This window comes from Dufourea novaeangliae, unplaced genomic scaffold (genome assembly GCF_001272555.1).
Source record: "Dufourea novaeangliae isolate 0120121106 unplaced genomic scaffold, ASM127255v1 scaffold118, whole genome shotgun sequence".
Lineage (NCBI taxonomy): Eukaryota > Metazoa > Arthropoda > Insecta > Hymenoptera > Halictidae > Dufourea > Dufourea novaeangliae.
Window position 1 is genome coordinate 711396 of NW_015374006.1, and position 24314 is coordinate 735709.

Sequence of the window (24314 nt, forward strand, 5' to 3'; positions counted from 1 at the left end):
TGACTGGGAATAGAATCGGTGCACCCGCAAAATTCGTCGGTTTTATTATCAAAACTATCAGAAGATACAAAACACAGTGAAACAATCTCGGACCATAAACCGGGATCACGAGAATGAACACAGGCGAATATGAAATGATTTGTCCTCTTTTGGAATGTGAAATGCGCAAACATTCGTTGTGCTTTTTTCAGTATTGCTAACGAGACTAAACAGTAAACGGTGTGATTTGATTTCATGTTATTACTTTTGATTCTTTTGTTTTAGCCAAGCACATTTCACCTAATTATACAATACAATACATAATTCGAATAACACAAATTGTTGCCCCTCTTCTTACTTGTTACTGGACAGAGTAAATTCACATTTTCTGAGACTATTTTACAAGAACTGAAATTAAAAAGAAACTTTATCTGTTCCATTAATAGTATTATTATGTTAAAAAAAAATAAAAACTTTTTCGTGTGTTATTAAAATTTGTTCTTCCTTTTTGAAGCAAATACTTCAATAGAGATTAATGAAATTCTTGTTTTTCTTTCAAGTGAAAAGCTGCCGTAACGAAAGGATTAAAAATTTCTTTGATTCCGGATTTTGTAAAATTATCTAAGAAAGTGAGAATCCGCATGAACATCTACAATCTACTTGTTACAGTACAATCTGTTTCCATTCGAATTAACTTCCAGTTTTCCTCCAAATAAAACATCCACGGATATTGCGGTTCCTACATGTTTCGTTAAAAAATTAATAGGAACTTTTCGCATAAAATCTTTCGTTGTACAACGTTCGCAACGTTACAAATGGCATAACCTACCTTCAAACGAAACACTATAAATTCATGCTTGACATGAGCCTTTAGGATTCCAAACTGATGAACGACCACACTTGCACACTTTTTTAAATTAGCAAATTTTAGAAACATTTCTAATATTTTACGGACCGTAATATAGAATATACATTTCAAATAATGTAATATTTCATGAAAGGTGTGTGTGTGTGTACGCAAAATATCGCCAGCTTTCGTTACTTTAGTATTTTGTGAATTTGATCAGTTTGGCTTCGAGACGGGTTTAAGTGTCAATCGAAAAAGCTAAAAATCTTCGTCAGATGTAAAATGAATGTTACGTGAATCTTCATTTCATTTATCGAGTTTTATAACGAATGCCTCGCCCGGAGGCACAGTAAGCTCCTTGAAGTACACATCCTTGTTCAACCTGTATGTCGGACCAACAACAACATGGCCACCATAATAAAGGAAAGATAAATCCTTTGTTTGCGTGCTGTTGCCTAAGTTGGCCACGAAGACGTACGAATTACGTCGTGGATACCATCGTTCTATCACGATTACTTCATCGTCCGCATACCTGTAAAGAAAGGAGAGTGCTACCAAAAATTCTATAAAAACTACATTCTACATATGTTTACAGGTAGAATAAGGACAGCCTACAAGACGTTCGAACGGTTTGGCGTGTACTAATCCATGTAGCAGATAATCTGCGCAAACCGATTTCAATTTATCAACTGCAATTTGTCTGGTCAGTCGAACAATCTCCAATCTTGTACCGTGCCATCGAACCAGCCAGACCGCTTGACCGTCAGTAGGAGGCCATAAGGAATTCCATCTAAGCCAAAGGCCGGTAAAACTACTGTCCGAATGGAAAATACGAGATTCCAAGGTGGACAATTAATGTATTTTCATTTCAGATCAACAGAAATTCATCAGGAAGATATACGAAATAACTGGTTACCTAATATCACAGTTGGCCAACACCTGGTTATCTTTCAGCACCGCTTTAACATAAATCGGAGTAGTTTCAGATCGAAGTCTAGCCATCTCTGCTATATTTCCCATCAAGCTTGTCTCCAATGGCTGCTTAGCCTCCGGTAGCCAGGCCGTGACGCCAATGGACGCGAACCTATTATCGGAACCATCATTCGGGCCCCAATACATGGGAGCTAGGTTGTGCACGTGAGCGAGATCTTTGTGATCCTCGCATTCGCAGTCCAGTATACCTATCTAAACACGGAACGCTACTGAATAAAAGATGAACAAACATGACTGTTACCATTGGGCCATTCCACGCGAAATCGGACACTTTTTGAAGCAACATTTCGGATTCTGTTGAAACTTGGATATCTTGTAGTCTTTAGTGATATATAAACGTATTTCGAGGGATTTTTTCGAAGGATATCATTTTTTTTCCAATTTATCAATAGTACCCCACTATTATAAGTTTCAACAAAATCCGAAACGTTACTCCAAAGAAATGTCCCATTTCATGGTGGAATATGACCCCATACAAAAATTTAGTCCGATAATTTCACACAGGGAGCCATAACACGTATATTTACACCTATGATATACCTCGTCCCCATAGAATATATTCGGTGTGCCTGGCAGCATCATTCCCAACAAAGAGGCAGCAATTGTTGCGTTCTTCACGGTAATGCTGGAAGCCACTCTCTTTGAGTCCACTCCGCCAATGGACCATTGCACCCACGAGTAACCGGGTTTCTCGAACAACAAACCCTTCGTGACCTCCTCCACCTGTCTCTTAATCTCCTTGGTCCCGTTTGCCAGGCGAAGCGTAACTTCCACGAGATCCACATTCGTCAGAATGGAATCTTTAGCTGCGTCGGTTTTCGCCGCTTTTAAAGCGTCCATATGACAAATGAGAATTTTCTCGTGTCCGAGCAGGGTCTTCCAGTGGCCCAGACTATCCGTGAATGACACCTCATCCACATAGTGCTCCAGCCCTTTCAGATAGAATCCATCGACCCCTTTTTGTAACCAGAACTTGATCGCAGTTGTGACGGGATTCTCCGTCGCGGCGTTAATGTGATTCGATGTCAGAGCTTGCTGTCGCGGCGGTTCGTCCAAGGCTGACGGTGGTATCGAGGACAACGCGTCCGGTATCGCATGCAGCGACACCGACGGTGTCGTCGACACCACCACGTCATCCCCCAGAACTATATCATCCGTCGTAACGTCTCTTCTCTCGCGCACCGCTTTGTCGGTTCTGTTCAGCTTGTCGACAGGCACCGTCTCGTCGTACAGGGTCGTCACAAATGGATAAATAGGCAGATCCAATATCAGGCTCATGTTCCGTCTATGGATCTCCCGCACGAGCACGTCGAGATCGTTCAACGTGCCCAGCTGTTTATTCAGGTCGGTCAGACTCGTGATGTTCATATAATATTCGGGATAGTGGTCCGCCGGGAATATCGAGTTCAAACGGACACCCCGAACGCCGAGCTTTTTCAAATAATCCAGATGCATAGTTACGCCACGAAGATCGCCGATACCGTCGCCGACCTTGGACGAGTCCTGAAAAGACGCTGGGAATATCTCGTAGAATATACTGCCTTGCCACCATTGCACCCGCGGATCACACCTACAACAAAATTATCGAAATATTCGGAATCATTTTGCTATACACAAGGGAAGGTTGCCGAATTCTAACCTAGTGTGGTGTTTTACAAATCTAGCTAAACTAAATTCATCAGAATTTTGTTAATATCTCGTTAACAAAGCTTCAGATAAGATTTTTGCTAAGGAAAAACTTGTACCGAATCACCTCACGAGTGACCCATTTCAAGGACCTACTACACTTTTGGTACACCCCTGTATATCAACTTTTTTTTAGAGTTTACTTTAGCTGGATTTGGAAAATACCATACTGTGCATCGCCTAGTTTCAATTACTTTAACTTGTTATGTGGAAGCAATTTACGTCGTATGATAAACAATATATGTGGTGCTGATTATACTAAGTTAGTTAATACAATCACAACTATAATAAATTGCTTGCACATAACAAGTTACAGAAGAGGTCCAATGTAGGCGATGGTCCAAATTCGGCAACATTCTCCTACTATGTACCGTCACGTGCAAACTCGGCTTCCGCTAGTGGAAAAAGTGTCGTAGAAGGGCCTTCTATTTGGTAAATTTATTTCAGATACTGAAAATAAATGTTAAATCAAAGTGCCAGAAGATCCTTTCCCTAATCCAATTCTTCCTCTAGCGGAAGCCGAGTTTGGGTACTTGGACGCCTGTGCGGTAAACGTCCGGACTCGATAAGTTCGAAGTTTCTTTTCTCTTTTTTTTACGTACTTCTTTGGCATCGTGGCAATAACGCCAACCACGAGCGCCATGCAGCCAGCGAGCACCGACATCAGAGACCAGAAGCACGTCTTCCGTATCAACGGCCAATTCCACTTCATGAAACGATAATCCTTGGGCGGCTTCGGCACCACCAGCTGGATCCCAACCAACGGTGGCTTCCCGCCATTCTCCTGATTGTAAAACTAAACAGTTACAGCGAGAGTTCATAAACGGTTGTTAGGAAGCGACAAGCGATGGAGATTAGTGTGAACACATATCGGGGATTACACACGCCCGACACACAACAGATCCCCCCTCCAGCCATGAAGAATATGTACGGGGTGGCGGGTGTTTCAATCTATAAACACAAATACGTCGAATGGTATTCAAGTTTGGTTCGTATTTAAGTTACACTAGTATTCAATGTGCGCCTTAGGTCTCTTAAGCTACCGTTACGCAGGTAACAATGCAATTCGACAAAGGAATAGAATGACTTCGTAACACGAGAATCGTGATATTTAAAAATGTGATATTTCCAAGGGTATATTTCTTAGTCGATTGACAGTCAAAACATGTCCTTCTGCCTCAGTACTGACAGTTATTCCCAGGTAATCTGATTGCTAGCAGACAAAGCGTGTCTGCCAAGGGCTGTCACGTGTATAAGTGTATTTTTGCGTGTCTAAAAGAAGATCAATTATCAAGATATCTGGATAGTTATGTTACTTTTATGACACGTGTGTGGCTTGCGAAAGCACGCATGCCAGATATTTCATAAATCGTGACGCGTGGGGAAATTATATTCAAGCTGGTATAACGGCAGTAAGGGGCACCATCACCGTCTGAACGGTGCGTTTAATCGCGAAATTCGTTATATTTCGACGAAATATGTATATTTAGATCGAACGACGTTAAGAGTGAAACATCACGTAAAGGTATTAGGTATTTAAGATAAAGGAGACAATATCGCGACGATATTTCATCGTGATAATTTATCGAATGCGAAAGAGCATGTCAGCGCAGATGTATTGGCGGCAATTGCAAGCAGCGTTTGGCAAAGTATTCCACGCGTTTGTGCCAAACAGATCGAAATATGCTGAATACAGACCGGCTGAAAAACCGTCCCCCGTAAACTTTCCAAATGGAAATTCGAATTAATTAGTCAACACAGAGACGACAATAGAGGAAAATTAAAATCATTTCATCGATAGTTTCCATGTAGGCTATGGTTCGCGACGTGGCAATTGAAATTAGAGTGAATCTTGTGACCGAAAAACAGATGTATCTATTTGCATGGAGACAACGTAATAAAATTATCTAAGCCTATTTACAGGAATGTAACTCAAAACTCCGTCTAGAAAATAAAATGACGACATTTGAAAGTCAAAGCCCAATCCCATGGGAAATGGTTTAGAATTCTTTTTTTTTTAGCTAAAAACATCGTTATGCTCACGAATGTGTAAGCAGATGCATTGTCGTGCAACAGAAGTATCATGAATGCACGTGACAATAAACGATTTACAAGACATGAACATGAAATATCGACCTAGCGTTTATTGTCGAACACTTTAAATTAGACGTAACTGCGCTGGTTACGACCGATTACGAAACTTTGTTATTGTCAAGTATGCCCGAATAGATCCAATCTCGCTACCAGGCTGCAAATGTTTATACAAATATACATAGACTTTTATCGGTCAATATACTGAAACTTAAATCAAGCAAACGTTTGTGTGCCCCTCTTTAACCCTGAAACGCCACCCTGGGTTTACCAGCGACCCCACAAAATTTGAATCTTGTCTACAGACGTGAAAATAAACATTAGAACATTCAGCTTTTCTTTACCCTTCCTTAATTTTTTTTTAACAGAATTACACTGTGCAGTTATTATTTCCTAAAGTGTTTAAAAAAGAATTAAAGAAGAATAGTTCAAAAATATTAAATGGTATTTTAAATATTAAAATTTTATTTTGGGTCGCCCGCGACCCCACGGTGTTACTGACGTTAAAACAAGGAATGGTATCGTTCTAGGGTTAAGGGTTCTCCGTCAGGTACCCAAATTAACAATTGTGAATTTCGAACAATTTGTATGAATATAAAAATGCATAATTTGTTCAACTGTTACAAGAATACAAATGTGTCCTCAATTTTCTTCAACGCCATTTTTCTTTGCTACGATTGTGCCACATGGCCCTATTCCAAAAAAAAAGTTTGAGAACCTCTGTTGCAAACACAATTCAACCACTAAACTTCTGCGAATTCCGGCCCGATTTACTTACAACATTCCGAGTTATAGATCCACCGGTCATGTACCCAAGAGAATCTCCCCTTTGCTTCTGCTCTGGACGGTCACTAGTAAAGCCTATACGTGTATTAAAAATAAAAAGAAAACCGTACCATGACGCGTAGATCGCGATTGAACTTGACGCATTTAGATCGAAGGCAGAACAGGTGATCGGCCGTGGCCGAAAGCCACCGTGTATATGTACATATCTGTTAGCGAACGAATAAAAAAAATAACAAGACGGGAACACGCGCCTAGGAACTATAGAAACGCGAAGCTACTATACGAAAGAAGCATGATCCTTGAAGAAACGTTGGTCGACGTCGTATTCGACGAACTGTCTTATAAATTTTGTCAAGTGTCCCTCAATGCACGTGCGCGCGACGAATTTATGTGAGTAACACGAACGAATTTGTCGTTTACACAATAAACCCCCATAAATGTGGAGAAATCATTTTAAAGTGTATATGTGTGTGTGTGTGTGTGTGTGTCATAATGTATGGTGTACGTTTCGCTACAAGGATATTATAGTTCTATGTAATAAAATTTATAATAGAAGATCATAAAATAAATAGTTTATAATAGTTAAATTAACATAGTTTAAAATTTATAATAGTTCATCGAAATTGAAGTAGTTAATTGAAATTTAGAGAACTTGATAGAATTCACCCCTGTTGTAAACAGTGAGGGTGAATTGTCATGACCTCCTGCTTGAAATTCGCGGGACAAGTCTTGTTTCTTATGTACAACAGAAAAATCATTTTCTTGTTTCTATAATGATCCAGAGATCAAAAGATCTGTGCTCTATTTACTACGTAATAGACTAGTAAGCACAAATGGAAGTGATGAAGCGACAAATATTTTAAAATACACAGAATGTATGAAGAAAAGTACATCATTATTATAGGGAATTAGCGTATGGTACAGTTTTTACTACAATCGAGATCACACGAAAACAAACTGTCGTCACTATCTACGCATCACGCTGAAAGGAATATTGTAACGCGAACAATGGTACGCTTCAATGTCCTGTAGTCTGTTCGATAACCATTAAGACTGCGGATTTCATGCGTTTGTCCGTATACATGACTGTCTATAAAATACAATACAACAAAAAGTTTAATAAAACCAAACGATGATATCCTTTCTTGTCCGAAATCTATTACACTGAATAAATTTCTGTTTGACTCCAGTTTCAGTAAATTTGCTCCACGCAAAAACGCACAGTATAATCGCAGGATGATCCGCAGTCTAATTCAGCCGTTTATCTATCAAAATGACTAACTCCATAAATATTTACATTAAAAATTTATTTTAAATATAAAAACTTAAGCAGCAATCACATGCTTCGAGGTAAAATTTTGAAGAAAAAAAAAATTCAAAATTGGAGTCAGGTCACTTTGACCTACGAACGGCTCCATTATTACCACAGAAACAAACGTAACGCGTCGCATGGCGCTTCTAATCTCTTTGGGGGATGCTTACCAACGCTTGTGCATCAGGAGCGAGATGTTGATACGCTGTGTTCAGCTGCGTCAACAATTGCGCGCAAACCGGTCCATTCGTATCGCTGCTGCTCCCGCTGCTCGACGACTCGACCATTGGATCACGGGAGCTCGGCTCTGGAACAAACGGTGAATCTGAAACGGTTGGATGGTCTGGGACCGTTTTGGACCGCGTCCTGTCGATATTAGAGCTCTCCATTATAGTTTACGCAAATTGGTCGGGTATATAACGCGAGAGACATCCATCTAACAACCACTATCGCAGACTTAAGACCAACGGTGGTGAGATTAGACCCGGCCACGGTTCGTTTAGACTAATTCGCCGATCGAATAGGGACTGACCATTTTGAGCTCTATACTAACTGGTGAACAAACTGTGAGATGGTGGCAGGTCCGAGAAAGAAGGAAGATTTCACATGAGTCGTACACACATGCACAGATCACGGAGTAGCGTCTATACCCCCTCTACACGCAATTGTACTACAGAATGGAACATGATAGAGGGGATAATAGGAAGAAGAAGGATGGGTTCCCTGAATATCTTCCTTTTCCCTTAGACCTTTGTCGCCACTAGTTCTTCACACGGGAGTTCGCTCTCCAGTTAGTATGGAACTCAATGGACCGAACCAATTAAGGCGTTTTATTGTCTGTAAAAGAACCATGAATGTGACTTTGAACGATTGCGTAACGCTTTCGAACAATAGGCATCACACGGGACGCTTTGTTCAGTGAAAACAGACGAGATTTTTGTGAAAATAATTGGGTTAACTATACGGTACAAATACACTATTGGTTGTTTTGTATTTAACAGCTACTGAATAAAATAAAGTATATTTGTTTGAGTCCCCTTAGAGCCAGTCACGTTTCCAGTCAATACGACCGCCGACCTGTTTGTATTCTCATTTCTTCAAACATTTTTTTCAGAGTTGGTACCGCTATTAAAGTATAGCTAAACTAAAGATCATAACCGGGTTAACATTAATTCGATTTTCCAGGAAACAGAGCGTTATGTACAAAAATTTTACTTGACATTTTACTCGTTTATAGAAAATGAATTCATTTTTTTTCTGATGCTGTATTTAACGGGACATCCTCTATACGAAATATTCGCTTAAGTGGCCGATACAAGACGCGTCAGCTTTATTATCGGACGTAATTCTGCTTAAGTGTTATACATATGTCCACCGAAGAAATACTTACCGTCGTTCAGAGCTTTGCTCGAACTGTTCACTATATTCATGAATTCGCTAAGCCCATCTTCCCTATTAATGTTCTCGAGTGTCGGCGGCGGAATCGATTCCACGGGATTTCCCTCCAGGGAAACGAAAATCGCGCTGGAATCGAGCGCATCGTCAATTCGTGGACTGGGTGTCAGAAGTGGACAATCCGATGCTTCTTCATCCTGTTAAGCGATTATCAAACAATTACTTCAGATAAAACCATCCTTATTTTTATTTTTTCGTGTAAAAATTAATCTTCTTTTTCAATATAACGTGAAACAAAATGGTAGCACTACGTGTTAACGAATAATGTATTAAAGAAATCAGTTACGAATGAACAAAATCATACTCGTTCAGAGTAAATTGGAAATATCAGTGAAGAGTTGAACAGAACAAAAAAAAGAGATGGTTATTAAAAAGCAGGGAGTCACACCGAAATTACTTTTCGGGTATAAAATTACAGGAAATAATAATATCGGTAAATCGATAACTTTAGTTGATAATACAGTCGGTCAGTAGTTTTGTGAAACGGTATGACGTCATCCGATATCTTTGTACCTTAGTTTTTCAAGGTATAATTTATAATATATAGTAAAATATACTATATAATATACCCTAAATATATAGTAAAATTTATCTAATATGCATACATTCGAAACACTTTATTCTATATTTTCGATGTATTTTATCTTGAACAATCTTCTTCCTGACCGGTTGTACCACAAGTTTCTCGTTAATCTGTAATTTCGAAAGATGTTCCTGTCAAAAAGAATGTGTAAATCCTAGGAATCATGTCGTCATGAAGTTACCAAAAACACATATGTGGGGCATAGCGTGCACGGAGAAGACAGAAGAAGAGAGTAGCAGAAGATAAAAGGTACGTTATTTGTGTCGAACACACCTGTTGGTCTTGATTCATAATAAGCTGTCGTGAACTGGGCGAAGACGCAAGTTCAGTAGGTAAAACCACCGACAAAAGACCCTCGGGCTTCTGGATATTCATCTCTGTCGAACAAACGTAGAAAAGCAAAATATTTTTATTCCTTGAATATTCTTTTGAGTAATTATTTCTGTGTACGAGTGTGTAACGTTTTCATCGTAAACGCAACCGATCAACGACACAACTGAACGGAACACTCTTTTCTTCACAGAGGAGACACCCACTTTTTCGTTTGACACCACAAAATATTTTACGAAACTTTGCGCTGTAGTCCCTCCCCTGTTCGTGGGCAATTTGTTCCGGGCGAAACAGTCACGCGCGTAAAAAAAGCGCGAAGCAAATCAGTTATATAAGCACAGTCGGAAACAATAAAAGACGACGCGGCAGTTTCGTTTTTCTCGCTTTAATTTTGCTCGTAGACGATGCAGACGCGATCTAAAATGTTCTTTGATGAAATTCGATCTATGGGCAAGAGAGCGCGCAACGGACAGTTGTGCCACATAACACGTTCAACGCGTTGAAATGCAATCCGGCGGTAGTCGGCATATTTATGACGAGTACGAGAGAGCCGAATGCCCCGGCCGGTGCACACACAGCCTTATTGATCGGCAATTTCTACGAACGGATCCTATGGTTGCGCTACGATTTTCTCCCCTGATCCATTTAAACCGGTCGAGTCTAGGGCTGTCCAAATAATGGTTGTGACACGCGTCATTGTTTCACCGGCGATACTTCCGAAAGAATAATACGTTATTACGACATGCAGCAACGCTACCATTAGACCAGCCAGACTAGTTTACGATTGAAAACACTACACACATTATGGTAATTGTTGTGCACAGAAAATTGTGTACACTTATGCGTGTGTGTGTGTCCGTTAGTCGTGCACCATATAAACTGTTTAACGCGGTGAGATAACGAAGTAAGTATGTATATTTAGAAACATAGTGAGTTCTCACATAGCATATGATGCCTTAAGGACGCCTATTTTACGGCTATTTTAGGTCTAAGGCATCTTCAAGTCGTGTTCAAGGCGTCATGTGCTATCTGGGTTTATACTCTTGGCAGGTTCGAAAAGGCTCGACCCGCATATAGAACACGAAATAAGTTGGTTAGTCTGTAAACTGCTGTAAACACAATCTTTCGATCAGCGTGCAGTGTTGTCACGGGAAACAGAACTGGTTGGAGTCTCGTTGGGTCCAATCCACAGAACCACCCGATCCCGATAAATCGCGCGTGAAACATTCGCTTTAACGTGGATATTTATGCTTCCCACGATCCGTCCATGCGATTCTAAGAATAAAAGGAATCGGTCACGCGACTCCGCTGATCTTGCTAATTCCGATCATAACGAATATACAAATTGCTGAATAAATATACCCCCGCGTGTTAAAGTTTCACTTACGACGCCTTCGTGTAGGCAACAACTGTTACAAATAGAGCACTAGTACTAGATTTCCTCTCTGGTACTAGTAGATCTAACACGATTTCCTTCAATTTTGCAGCATCTATTATTATGATACACAGTTCGAATCTCTCAAGTATAATGTGACATTTGAAAAAGGGGAAAAATCCTTCACTGAACGATGAAAACGTAGGAAATATAACTTATTATTGCGTCAGAAATGATGCGCACATCTTTGATCCCCAAGTCCTGTTGTCGTTTTCAGCCACCGTGATCTCCGGGGGGGGGGGGGGGGGTAACGAACACAATCATACGCGTTGAGAGTTGAGAGATCGGTCTCACCTGTAATTCAGCCGGTTACCACGTGACGAAGACAACATCGGCAGAACACATGGGACACATATAGAACCGTCCTTGGAATATTGTTCACCCCTTGAGGAATCACGGAACTTTCTTTTCTTTCAGACCGGCCTTGTCTCTACACACGTTCGACACTCGACGTTTATTCGCCGTCTACACCGTCCCGGCTTCTGCGCGAGTAACGCCTGCGACTAGACGACGACAACAAGATCACTACCGAGGACGAAGCTTGTGCTGCTGCCTCGTAGATGTTGATGACCGTCGTGCTGGGCTCCGGCCGTAAGGGTATCGCGTGCCTTCGTGTATTATATTTAGCAACGCTGTTCCGTTTCGTCTCGCCTCGTCGTGTCTCGCCGTGTCTAACGTTCTGACCGAAACGTTTTGCGTTCTCGGCGAGTCTGCGCGGTCGTAGGTCGTAGTAGTATGCGGGCTGTTCTGTCAACTACCGACGATTAGAAGCTCGATAACCTCGTTGTTCCCTGGAGGTCTATGCATATTGTTGTTTAAATAATAATTGCCAACGATGTGATGGAATCAGTGTTGCTTCATAGATCGAATACCATTGTTTAAATACTGATTCATCGGCTCCTATAAGACTGTAATCAATAAGTACCAGCACGGAAGTCCTATGTGAATTTCGCTCTGTTAGGATATTGAAACGGTGAAAATATTTTATTCGTTTCATCCTTTTTGCACACAACCTAACAAAGATTTAGCCAGTCAAAGTTTTACAGTAGCGTCTGATTTAAAATATGCAAGGTTGTCACATTATGAGAATTACCGAAGCTTTCGATGATCGCTATTTCAGACGACTCTTGACAAACTTAGGACCACTTCACATATTTCGATTAACTTTAATGAACGATTAAATTAGGTACGCTGTTAATTGAGTTAATCGTTGCGTAAAGTTAATCGAAGTTGGTCAAAATGGCACTTAAAATCTTTACGCGACGCTCCCAATAAAGACTCAGTGGTATCGTTGCAAGTAATTGCTGGTTTGAGCATACCATTGTGATTATTCTTAAATGACCATTATTCCAATTTTAATTGCATTCACCAAGGTTGAAAGTTAGAAGTTATTAGTCCAAATCCATATAACGTTTGCCAATTTTGCAGCAACATACTGCCACAGACGAGATGTAGAATAGACCTACATGCAATGTAATTTTCTGTCACATGTTTCGAGGGCTCCAAAGCCCCCGTACCATTTCAGTGTCAATACTCGACGTTACCGATAGCATGAGTTTTAGTATTATTAGCACAAACGGAGCATTGTATACTCCATTCTTATTACGTGTATATAATCACAGACTAGGTATAGGATAGACCTATCATCATATGGCACTTCGTGTCTCATGTTCTGAAATACCGATAGTATAAAAAGTCAGAGATTTTCTGCTGCCCTCTACGCTATGAGAACGGTGAATTTGTGAACTACGTTAAATCTTCATTTTGTCGAATTTGCAACATTTGTTGATAACCACAAGAAACTAAATTGGGTAAAATTTTAGTTTCTAATCTTCAATCGTTTCCGACACAGTAATCGAATTGTCTTAAATATAACTGCATAGGTATTGTACAATCATATACTAATTATAGTTGTCTGGTTCAACAGGTTACTACAGAAACTAACTACTGCCTACGTCTTTTAAACTTGGACTGTAGTAGTATCTGCAGAAACTGCCATGGTTGCTAGGGTTACTCTATAATTTGCTTACGGAAGCACGCACAAGTGTCAGTCAAATTTCGACAGTTGTACGAGCAACATTAGACCGAGCTCGAGACACGTACGAGCAACAACGATAGATCATGTTTCAAAACTCTTGCGCATGCTCTGTGCCACGGAGTCCGTGGGTTCTATGACCCCCTTCCTCACAAACACGGGGGCTCTTGCGTATGCACCGGGGGTTCTATGACCCCACGTTCTCACCACACGGGGTCCCTGACGCCTCTTCCGCGGGGTTCTAAGACCCCACGGTCTCACCACACGGGTCTCTGGCGCCATCTGGCGCCTCCTCCAGGGGTTCTATGACCTCACGTTCTCACCACACGGGGTCTCTGATAAAATCAAAATAAAATACAGTCAATTAAAATAAATCAAGATAAAACATAATTAATTTAAAACAACAAAATAAGATACAATTAGTTATAATTAGTTAATAAAAAGAAGGCGTTGGGAACCAATGGTTGGTGATGCTAAAAAAAGTTGATTAGAACCTAATAGGAACTTGAAACCTAATACAAAAAAAAAATCTAATTTTGCATAAAAATCTACTGTCCAGGAATATTACAATATCTCATTAAATATAAACGGTGCGATGGGAGCAATTTTAGATTCCGAGGGAGCAAATTGGGAGCAATTGTTTAAGATATAATTTGTTAAGAAACACTAATATTCGGCGCCAACTATTCTTCGGTAAAATATTTTATACATATGTACGTATGTACATAATATGTAATGTATTCTTGTAGCTTTATACTCATATTCGCATTCATTTATTGTACTTTGCAAGTAGTATAATTGTTAGGAAGATAGAGAAGTACATATTAATTCAGGAATGTAGTACAAATAAAATGATTACTTGCTGTCACATATGATATCACATACGCTAACGTATCCTCAGCTTATTTATCACATGTATTTCAGCATGTTCACTTGTCGTGAGGCTGCAGATTTGCTATGGTATGATTTCGTTAAAAAGTTTAAACGATACGTCTATATCTAATCAGCATTTGATATAACGTAGGTATTTTATATCACGATGCCCAGTGGTGAAAATTATTAAAGATAACAAGTACTATCAACAACAAAATCTGAAGAAATTTTCTATAACCCGTCTTAAGAAACGAACATTTAAATAATATAAAATAAAATAAATATGTAAATAATATTAAGTAACATTTAAATTTAATATAGTAGGGCATATAAAGGTTAATCTACATTGAATGAGAACACTTTTATCACAAGCTACAATCGTTTCCGTTTTGAAACTACCGTCGGCATAAGTCGATAAAAACAATTCTGCTGTACAATAGATGTAGTTTCTAGTGAATAGTGGGTGGGCGTATGCAACAAAGACCGCAATGCGTCGGACGATTTGATCTAATTCAAAACAAGTAAGAATTTATTGAATTGTAATCCAATGACTGTTCTTTCTATGTATATTTCCATAATGACAAGAAATCATACTTGTGCCGTATACTCGAAAATAAATAATAAACGTACAATATAAAAGTAGAAAATTTAGCAAAATATATAAATAAAATGATGTAATATTTACACTATGATATCGGAGAAAAAAATATGTTATGATTACATGAGTAAAGATCATATGCTTAGGGCTTAGAAGACACTTGAATGCGACATAGAATTAACCGGATGATTGCATGACACCATTATTTTATGAATGAAATCATCTTCGATCGAGTCATCTTTTGTAGTTTATAAGTTAGGAATAGCCATAAAAATAAGATTATGACGCATCCAAAATGAATTGAAATTTTATCAAAAAATTTCATTTGAGTTTACTGAGGAACTAGTAAAAACTGTCCTTGCCATATATCGATCGATTTCTTCTAGCTGAGTAGATTGCATGACCCATACTATTTTTATGTCAAGGTTACTCATTCGGGGGAAAGCATTCCCAAGAAATCATGACAGAGTCCTTTAAACGTTGTTGGTGTCAGAATTTGTATTCTTAGTTCTTATGTTTATGCCAAAATTATATTATATACTTCTTATACATATATTTTCTATTGCTATACTTTCATTGGTATTGGTTCACAATACTTTCTAATGTTCCTCGGACCAAATAAAAATTAGTAATAAGAAAAGGATATTTGTGGCACATTACGTACAAGTTTTTACAACGTAGAGATGATTTGCAATATTATTATCAAGAAAAAACATTGTTAATCGGTGAGAATTATGTTACAATCAACATGGAATCATACAGTGAGAATGTAGAAATGAAAAGAGCTATATTGTCTGTATTATTAGTTATACTTATACATATTTATTTATTCATATAAAATACGTGTATTTATATAGATATTAGTAACAACATATATACAGGACTTCCTTATGAACACATGCGCATTTCTTATTCGTAATACAAATTACCAGGAATTATAGTACAATCTAGGAATTCAAAGACGTTCGTGGATCATCGTGGATCTCTTGATGAGCTGTGATGAGCTGTGAGCAAAACACGACCGGTACGCAATACGCAACTCGCTTTGCTTCGCCGTGTCATGCATTCGACCACTGCCCTAAGAATTCAAGTGTTGGAAAGAGAAAGAGCAGCAACGGTGGAAAAGGGGAAACGTGACGGAATGAGCGGGAGAGGGAGAAACGGAACTAGTAAGAGATTCACGGTGACCACAGCGCTCAGTCGTTAACGAAGCATCCGAACAGTCGATTCGAGGCTACCTGTACTTGCTTCTACGTGACGTGTTTCCAAAAAGGAATAAAAATGGTCGTACTTATTCAAAGTGCCGTAAGTATAAAATTATTACTATACCGTGCATATAAAATGCGTTTGTCCAGCCACTTAAGTACTAACAGATTTTTGCACGTTGAGAACGACTGCGCTAATTAGAATGGAGCGTGAAAATAAATCGAATATTAGCTTTCGGCGTGGCGTGAGTTTATTGGATTATATCACAATTTCAACGAAACCGGTTGACCTTGAACGGAATCGATTGTAGCGTACTCTATTTCGTGAGGACTTTCCTCGTGTTAAAATGAACAGACTTCGTTCGAAGTATGTGTAATCGCAATTGCAAACGGTTAGCAAGTGTTACCAGCTCTACAGCGCCACGGAATATACACGATCCTTTCGAATGCGGTGTTCGCGTAGCGTTACGTCAACCATAAACAATTCCAATTACTGCATAAATGTATATATGTAGGTTTACAGCTTTGAAATTATTTGCCACGGCGTAGCTTGCCCAATGGATATGATTTAGCGAGCGGAATGATTTAATGCTCTAATGATCTGTTTATTGATTTTAAGTCACATGATTGTACCTTAAATGCGGTAGCATGAGAGACTTCGGTATGTGAATTTTTTGGAGTGAAATTTATCTTTATTAAGTATTTCTATTAAATTATATATTTATATAGAAATTCATTTAAATGATATATGGAAAAAGAAACTACATTTTTTATTGAACTAGATACATATTTATACAACATTATTCAGTATTCTAATATAAACTTTATCACTTGGTGTTGAGTAATACATGTCTTATCACTGTCCACTATTACTATTGGGTATCAATAATAATAGTGTAATACACCATTAACTGATTAACACTGAATACATAAATTAAAAATAGATTTAGTAGTAAACTTATATGATAATGCTCTGTGAAATATATCACTGAAACTTTTTTATTTTATGTATAGGAGGACTTGAGAGCTACCCTTGCAAAGGCTGGAGACAGTTTAGTTGTAATTGACTTCTTTGCTACGTGGTGTGGTCCCTGCAAAATGATTGCACCTAAGATTGAAGCGTTGGCAAAGGTTGGATTATGTATTTGATATACAATAATTGCTATAAGTACATCTTATTAAATGATACATTTTTTTTAACAGGATATGCCTGATGTTGTATTTTTGAAAGTAGATGTAGATGAATGCGAAGAAGTGGCTGTTCAATATGAAATTATCAGTATGCCTACCTTTGTATTTATCAAGAATGGCAAAGTGGTATGTACCAGTCTAAATTAACAAGTAGTTTAGAAAGAGTAATAATTAGGTACTCATGTCTTGTTTGTTTCAGCTGGAATCCTTTGCTGGTGCAAACGAAGAAAAACTTAAAACCACTATTCAGAAACACAAGTGAATAACCAATTTGGATAATGAAAATACTTTTAAGAATTGTTTAATAATTGGCACTAATCAATGGAGGTTGTAAATATCTCACAATCATTATAGGCGATGCTGTGTTTCATTTGCAAGCAATGCTATAAGACAGAGAACTTTTTGAAAATTCATTGTCAGTTTTATTATACATATTTTGTTGCGAAATAAAATGTGTAATCGGCTTACAAAAATTTATATACAACACAATTATTTCCACTTTGTTATCTTTTCATGATGTAGAAAATAGGCTATCAAATTGTACCATAAAAAAGAATAAATTTATTTACATGATTGTAGGTAATTAATACATTGTTTCAATATATAACAGTTCATTAAAAATATTTCGTCTTTTTATAGCTATACACCCACTGACGATGTGACCTCTGATTGCTTTCATATCTTTATTAATAACGAACAGGCTCCTGTACCGGATTTACAAGGTTGACCTAACATTAATCGACTAGAAGGAGACACCAAGTTATCCTGTTTTCCTGAAAAACGGAATTACATGTATTGAAAGATTTATACAACAATTATGATTTTCATAAAATATGTTCACATGTAAATTATACACTACTCTACCTTGTAATGTAGCATTTTTCAAGAAATTAAGAGAACTTTCAAAGCTCATTTGTTGCAAAGGAGAGGCGGAATCTTCCATTCCTTTACGGCTAAGAGGTTGAAATCTACCATCAAAAGTCATGTAATCTGCGATCAATAATAAGTGACGAGAATCGACAGTGATTCCATACACTTTGAACACATCTTTCACTTCTTTTACAATAACTCTATTAGCTGCTTCAATACCATATGTTTGGGAAATACCATAAATGTCATTACAATAGAGTTTATTCACATCTAATGCTTTGTCATATTTAAACATTTCCTGTGACGTAAAGAAATATAATTAATAGACATTCAGAATAAAGAACAGCATAATTAATGTTAAATTTATACTTACTATTATGTTTATGCCATCTGTTTTTAGAACTGTGTCACCATCATTATTTTGGAATGTGAAAGCACGTTTTATATGCGGTACTTCCCATAAAACAACTCTGTTTGCAACATTTCTAATGATCGTTGGTAAATCCAATTTTATCATTTTAAGAGGTAACTAAAAAAATGTAATTATAAGAATTATAAAAAAACTGTAAGTGTACGGTTGCATAAAACTGAGAAACCATCTGAAGAGTGTGATTCAACACTCACCCAAAATGTGAATTTGCACCATGAATGTTTATCTTCATCATAATCATAATCTAGCGCATTAGCATACATGTTCGTTACATCTTGTTTTCTTTGCGTATTATACATTTCACTTGCGACACACCGAAATTTTTCATTCTCATTGTCATCATTATCATCATCTATCTCTTGTTCTTCCGTATCTTTCGATTTTTCATTGTCATTCTCAGTAATACCATCATCTTCCTTTTCATTCACATCATCTACTTCCTCCCCTTCTGGATCTTCGTATTCTTGATTTTCTCTGTGCCGCGAAATACTTCGGCTTAAAGTTGCATCCGCATCCTCTGCTGCTTCATCTTCATCTGAGGATTCATGTGTTTCCCCTAAGTTTGTTCGTGGTTTTAATTCCGATCTTTCATCTGGTTCGGCTTGATCTAACAATGCATCATCCTCATACGTAGGCTTCTTGTCCTCTTGAACGTGTAACAAAGCCCCTGTTACTTTCGCAACCTTTCTAATTTCTTTAAACAATTCCCGGAAAAATATTTCTTCCGTCTTTTTTAGTATCTCGTGCGGTTGAATACAGAATTCTCTTTTATAAGATTTGTGTGGAAGATAATTAATAGTCATAGTATGCACCAATTGTCGATTTGGCCACTGCTCCATTTTCCTATCTATTGTAACATTATGTAAAACGTTTGATAAAATACATTTAGTCAGCTTCAGTCTTAATTTGTTTGAGCGTTTCGTTAGATTCTTTAAATCCTTTTTAAACGGTATTTCCATGCTGGGTGTTTTAATGTTCTTCGATGCCATCATAAGGATTTCACGTAACCTGGGTATACCCAGAGTAACGTTCATCTCTCCACGACCAGCAAAGTGGAAAGTGTTTAAAGTCATTTGAGTTGATGGTTCTCCTATCGACTGTGCTGCTAGCAAACCGACTGGTTCACCAGGTGGGCAAACAATATTCATTACCTTCATGGACAAAAGGTCCCTTAAATCGCTCTTTCTTATTGGTGAATTCTTAGACTTGTTAGCAACATATTCGTCTATTAAATTTTCTAATCGTTCAGAAAGTACACCAAAATCTATGTCTTGCCTGTACTGTGATATTACCGGATCAGGACATTTGATACATTGCACATACATAGCAGTTTTTTCTTCTTCAGAGGCTCTTATCCACTTCCTCATAAAAGAAAGTGCAGCTTTGTTTCTGCCAGTATTTTCATCAATTTCTTTATATTTTTTACTCTTAATATTTAGATCCTGCGCAGAATATTTCAGAAAAGGACCAATTCTCCTCTTCTGCAAAGCGCTTCCATTCTTATTTTCCCATTTTTTAATCTTTTTCGCTAGTTTTAAAATTTGGTCTGTATCGGAATCCTCTTTCAGGCTTTTAACTATCTGTTGATTAACAATAGCATTTCTATTATCTACTAAGAAGTTAATTTGTTCTTTCCTTAAAAATCTTGAGCCTGGTATGTCAAGTCCATCCTCCCCGTAATAAATTTGTACTAAACTCCCATCCGAATCACGTACTGTTGAGTCGTAATTTATAACTAACCCCTCGAGATGTTTAATAAGGCATCGTTGTAAATATCCTGATCTACTAGTTTTTACAGCAGTATCAATGAGACCTTCACGACCAGCCATACAATGGAAGAAAAATTCTTGCGGTTTGATTCCTGTCATGAAACGGCCATCAATAAAACCACCGGATCTTGGTGTTGGATCATAAGCAGGAAAACTTGGAAGACTTTTTCCACTTATCATTAAAGGTGGTCTTTTTCCTTCCAATTCAATTTGCCCAAGCAAACACGATATTTGCATAGTATTTACAGTTGAACCTTTCGCACCAGATTGTACCATCAGTTGCAAGTTATTTTCTGGGAACTTTTTCAGAAGACCGGCAGGTAAACATGTTTTATTTATGTCATTAGTGTAAACGTCTAATGCACTTTTATATTTCCGATCAACCTGTGCACGGAATTTCGAATTACTCCAATAAGATTCTTCCATTTTCGCTGTAACCACGTCCATTGGTGTATCCTCGGGTAATTCCAGTATAGACTTTTGGATATCTTCTCCAATTTGTCGGCAATTTGAAATAATTTCTTTTCGTTTCGCGTCTGCTTTTTTTACCAACAAGATATCTTCAACACCTAACGTAAACCCGTTTCTTTGTAAACCAGCCTGAAACAATTTACCAAAAGCGCTCAGTAATTTCGTAGAGCATGCACCACCGTAGAGCTCATACATGCAGTGTATAAGACCAAATGGGGTGGCACCATAATGCGTTTTGTCGAGCACACCGCACAATAATTCTCCGTTTCGTATAATGACTTCTGCCTCTGACATTGTCTTGGGATCTGAAAATTCAGTACCGCATTTCCAACGTCGCGCTTTCACAATCTGCCAATCTTTCACGCTGATCTTAGCGCTGGATGTCAAATTAATACGTGCTTGATTCGGTGGAATGATATTAATAATAACAGTCGACGCAATCTGTTTTCCAGACCACAGAGGTACTGGTTTTATAATAGTAGGTGGAAGAAGAATTATATTTTTTTGCATTGTAGACAAAGCAGCATAGACTAATTGCATGTAATCTTCTCTGGTGAAGAATGCTCCTCTCACTGTCATACGTACGCCAGAAACCACATGATCTTGAATAAGACCGCTTAACGGAGTACCGTCCTTGGGTACAAGGTACTGATTAGATACATTTGCTATATAGTATCCTTCACTCCTAGCAAGCTCATTTTGGGGATAATGCGCGTTCATTTCGTCGCCATCGAAATCAGCATTATAAGCCTTGCAATTGGCATAGTGAAGACGTAGTGTTTTTTCCCCTCTTAAAATACGTGCTTTGTGAGCCATTATACTAGGTTTATGTAAAGTTGGCTGACGATTTAGTAATAAGATGTCTCCATTTTGTAGATGTCTATGTATAATCTTAATGCCTCTAAAGAACTTGTTTGCTTTATCGCTAGCCGTTAAAAGCCGTTTTGCAATGGCTTCTCTTTGAGTAGCATTTGTTGAAGAGATACGTTGTATGCTTCCGTCTTCATTTTCAATCATTACCGCGCCAGGATGAACGTCGGGGCCATTTAAAACTAGCTGTCGCAGTTGCACAACGTTCCATGGGGTAACAGGCGTCGGATACGTTAATTTCAACGCAAAGGCTTCAGGGATCCCGATTTCATCTATATTCAAATTAGGATCCGGTGTGATAACTGAACGGGCAGCAAAGTTGACTCGTTTACCCATCATGTGCATTCGAATGACTCCTTCCTTTTTTTCAATAACTTGTTTCAATCCCTGACAATTTGCAGAGTCGGCTGTTTTGTTCATGTCACGGTCCATTAAGTGATCAACATTTACTTGCAAACTTTGCCAAGCGTTGTGCAGTTTCTCTGCTGCTGTGTTACCTTTTATTTGTTCAAATACCAGTTTACCCTCTTCTGGTAATTGATCTGTATCTCCATCTTGAATAGTCTGAATAATATTTCTGAGAACAAGACAATCTTGAATAATGCTTTTGTAGACCTGAGACTGTGGATGTTCTATCATTTGACCGTTGACAAAATTGACTGGCCTGACTATAGGTGGTAGAACCGGTATCACTTCGAAGAAAAATACGTCGGTTGGATATTCAATATCTACCATTCCAAAGCACGGTATAATTACTTTGAGAAAATCTTTTTCATTTTCCCAAAGTTTTCTGAGATATTCCTTAGATTGATCTGGCATTACCATCACTGTTTCTAATCTATGAACTACTCCTCCACGCTGTGATTGTACTTGTCTTCCATCAACCTCTTTGAACATTTTAGTTGTCATAATTTTATTCTTTAATGTCGTCATTTTTGGTATAATTTCGTTACAATTGCTACAAATTTTATGTGTTGTATATTGCTTAAGGACATTTTCAACATATGTGTGCCACTGCATATTGATATTTTTTGTATTCAGTTGCATTTCATTGTACTGCATACTGGACTTATTAAATCTTGTTTTAGTGATAAGATTCTCTATGTAACTGTCTATAACATCTTGAATTAATTGCACATCGCTGTTATAAGGACTGTTCGAATCAGAAACAAGAATCATTACTTCTTGTTCCAACCCTTCAAGTTCACTAAGATAACCCTGCTGAAGTAACATTAACTTTGCTTGCAGCAACAGTTTTACGTATGGTGGAATTTGTAGAGTAAAACATTGTAAACATGTTAGTTTAATTAGCATACACAATCCTTTGTGAAACAACGGATTTACAACTGGCACAGGTAATTCTATGTGACCAAAATGACCTGGACATTTAAATACATTGCATCCACATGTTCCACATGGATCTGAACTTTCCATAAGTGGACCTAAAATATAAAATAAACTTATTTCTACATGAACGCAAAAATGTATGTATTCTAAGTAGTACTATTATATTTCTATTAATCTTCTATTATTTTTTTTTAAGCAACAAGTAGTGGCCACTGATATAATACAATATCTATCTACAATATTCCATTAATAGTCATAGATTTAGTACAATGTCTTTTGTTTCTAACAGAAGAAATACGTTTTTATGTATTAATTTTTATAAATCGAAATTGACAGGCACTTTCTTAATTTGTATCATTTGATTTAATAAATTTACCTAATGCTGGATCGTATAATCCTCCTCTCAATGGATGTCCCAATATATTAAATGATAAAGGTGTCCTTATTTTAGTGACACTCAAGTTTCGTATATCATTCGCAGTAAACATGGAAAACATTAAACAGTTTGGATCCAAATGTTTTGGAGTCAAACGTGAAGGCCGATATTTATTCTGAACCATGTTGCTAAATCTTGTTTCACTTATCTATCAATTCTTAGAAGAAAATTATTTATGAGATTTCCATTTGTAATTTCATTATTTGATTAAATAAACAAGTTACGTTCTATGTACATTAATATCAAAGAAATACATTATTCATACCTCCGATATAATATGTTTGTAATAAAATTAATATCTGTGTAATTAAATATTTGTGAGTTAGTTATTCTCCAATAGTTGCATCAATGTTGCTTGCATCGTGAAAACAAGTTTCACCAGTCAGTCACAGTCAGTTTAGGTTACACGCAGTTACACGATTTCTACCACATGGCGTTGCATTGGCGGCATGTTACATATAACACAATAGCACGTGCATTGATCGACTCTCGAGAAGTTTTAAATCGATAGCAACATCGATGTTTATATGGAGTTTGTGAACACTTACAAAAGCACATGTGTTTTCCTGGAATGTCAGAAAAATGAATCAATGAGATCGAAGGAATTTAAAATTTTGAAACGTAGCTTCTTTAATACAAAGTCGACATGTTTCAAAAACTTGATCTGATTACTGTAATAAAATTATAAATATAGTTTTCAAGAGACGTTCGTGTACTGCAGT

General features: G+C 37.7%; 3 protein-coding genes across 3 annotated transcripts; 1 reads left to right on the plus strand and 2 right to left on the minus strand.

Moving 5' to 3' along the window:
- Window positions 1–985: 985 nt before the first annotated feature.
- On the minus strand, window positions 986–11920 carry LOC107188295 (maltase A2-like). The gene is made up of 8 exons (XM_015576567.1): window positions 11792–11920; window positions 10006–10109; window positions 9085–9286; window positions 7865–8001; window positions 4108–4301; window positions 2360–3389; window positions 1743–2011; window positions 986–1358 (listed from the first exon to the last, which is right to left on the minus strand). Exons 2-8 carry the CDS (start codon window positions 10105–10107, stop codon window positions 1133–1135), a joined length of 2160 nt encoding a protein of 719 aa, XP_015432053.1. The 5' UTR covers window positions 10108–10109; window positions 11792–11920; the 3' UTR covers window positions 986–1132.
- Window positions 11921–16154: 4234 nt separating this feature from the next.
- LOC107188297 (thioredoxin-2-like) lies at window positions 16155–17994 on the plus strand. Its single transcript, XM_015576570.1, has 4 exons — window positions 16155–16308; window positions 17223–17339; window positions 17412–17525; window positions 17599–17994. Exons 1-4 carry the CDS (start codon window positions 16285–16287, stop codon window positions 17659–17661), a joined length of 318 nt encoding a protein of 105 aa, XP_015432056.1. The 5' UTR covers window positions 16155–16284; the 3' UTR covers window positions 17662–17994.
- Window positions 17989–24008, minus strand: LOC107188294 (DNA-directed RNA polymerase I subunit RPA1). Its single transcript, XM_015576566.1, has 6 exons — window positions 23858–24008; window positions 23533–23749; window positions 18894–23251; window positions 18643–18798; window positions 18264–18567; window positions 17989–18172 (listed from the first exon to the last, which is right to left on the minus strand). The coding sequence occupies exons 2-6, from the start codon at window positions 23714–23716 to the stop codon at window positions 18075–18077; spliced, it is 5100 nt and encodes a 1699-aa protein (XP_015432052.1). The 5' UTR covers window positions 23717–23749; window positions 23858–24008; the 3' UTR covers window positions 17989–18074.
- Window positions 24009–24314: the final 306 nt, after the last annotated feature.

Bases quoted from the DNA above. Each gene is read 5' to 3' on its own strand.
- LOC107188295 (XM_015576567.1), bottom strand. From the start codon at position 10,107: ATGAATATCCAGAAGCCCGAGGGTCTTTTGTCGGTGGTTTTACCTACT. The intron at 8,002-9,084 runs GTAAGTATTTCT...CGTTTGTTCCAG, and splicing joins GAGCAAAGCTCTGAACGACG to AGCCGAGCTCCCGTGATCCA. The intron at 1,359-1,742 runs GTAACCAGTTAT...CTTTCTTTACAG, and splicing joins TTGGCCAACTGTGATATTAG to GTATGCGGACGATGAAGTAA.
- LOC107188297 (XM_015576570.1), top strand. From the start codon at position 16,285: ATGGTCGTACTTATTCAAAGTGCC. The intron at 16,309-17,222 runs GTAAGTATAAAA...TTTTATGTATAG, and splicing joins TCGTACTTATTCAAAGTGCC to GAGGACTTGAGAGCTACCCT. The intron at 17,526-17,598 runs GTATGTACCAGT...TGTTTGTTTCAG, and splicing joins TTATCAAGAATGGCAAAGTG to CTGGAATCCTTTGCTGGTGC.
- LOC107188294 (XM_015576566.1), bottom strand. From the start codon at position 23,716: ATGGTTCAGAATAAATATCGGCCTTCACGTTTGACTCCAAAACATTTG. The intron at 23,252-23,532 runs GTAAATTTATTA...TTTATATTTTAG, and splicing joins ATTATACGATCCAGCATTAG to GTCCACTTATGGAAAGTTCA. The intron at 18,173-18,263 runs GTAGAGTAGTGT...TCCGTTTTTCAG, and splicing joins GAAAAATGCTACATTACAAG to GAAAACAGGATAACTTGGTG.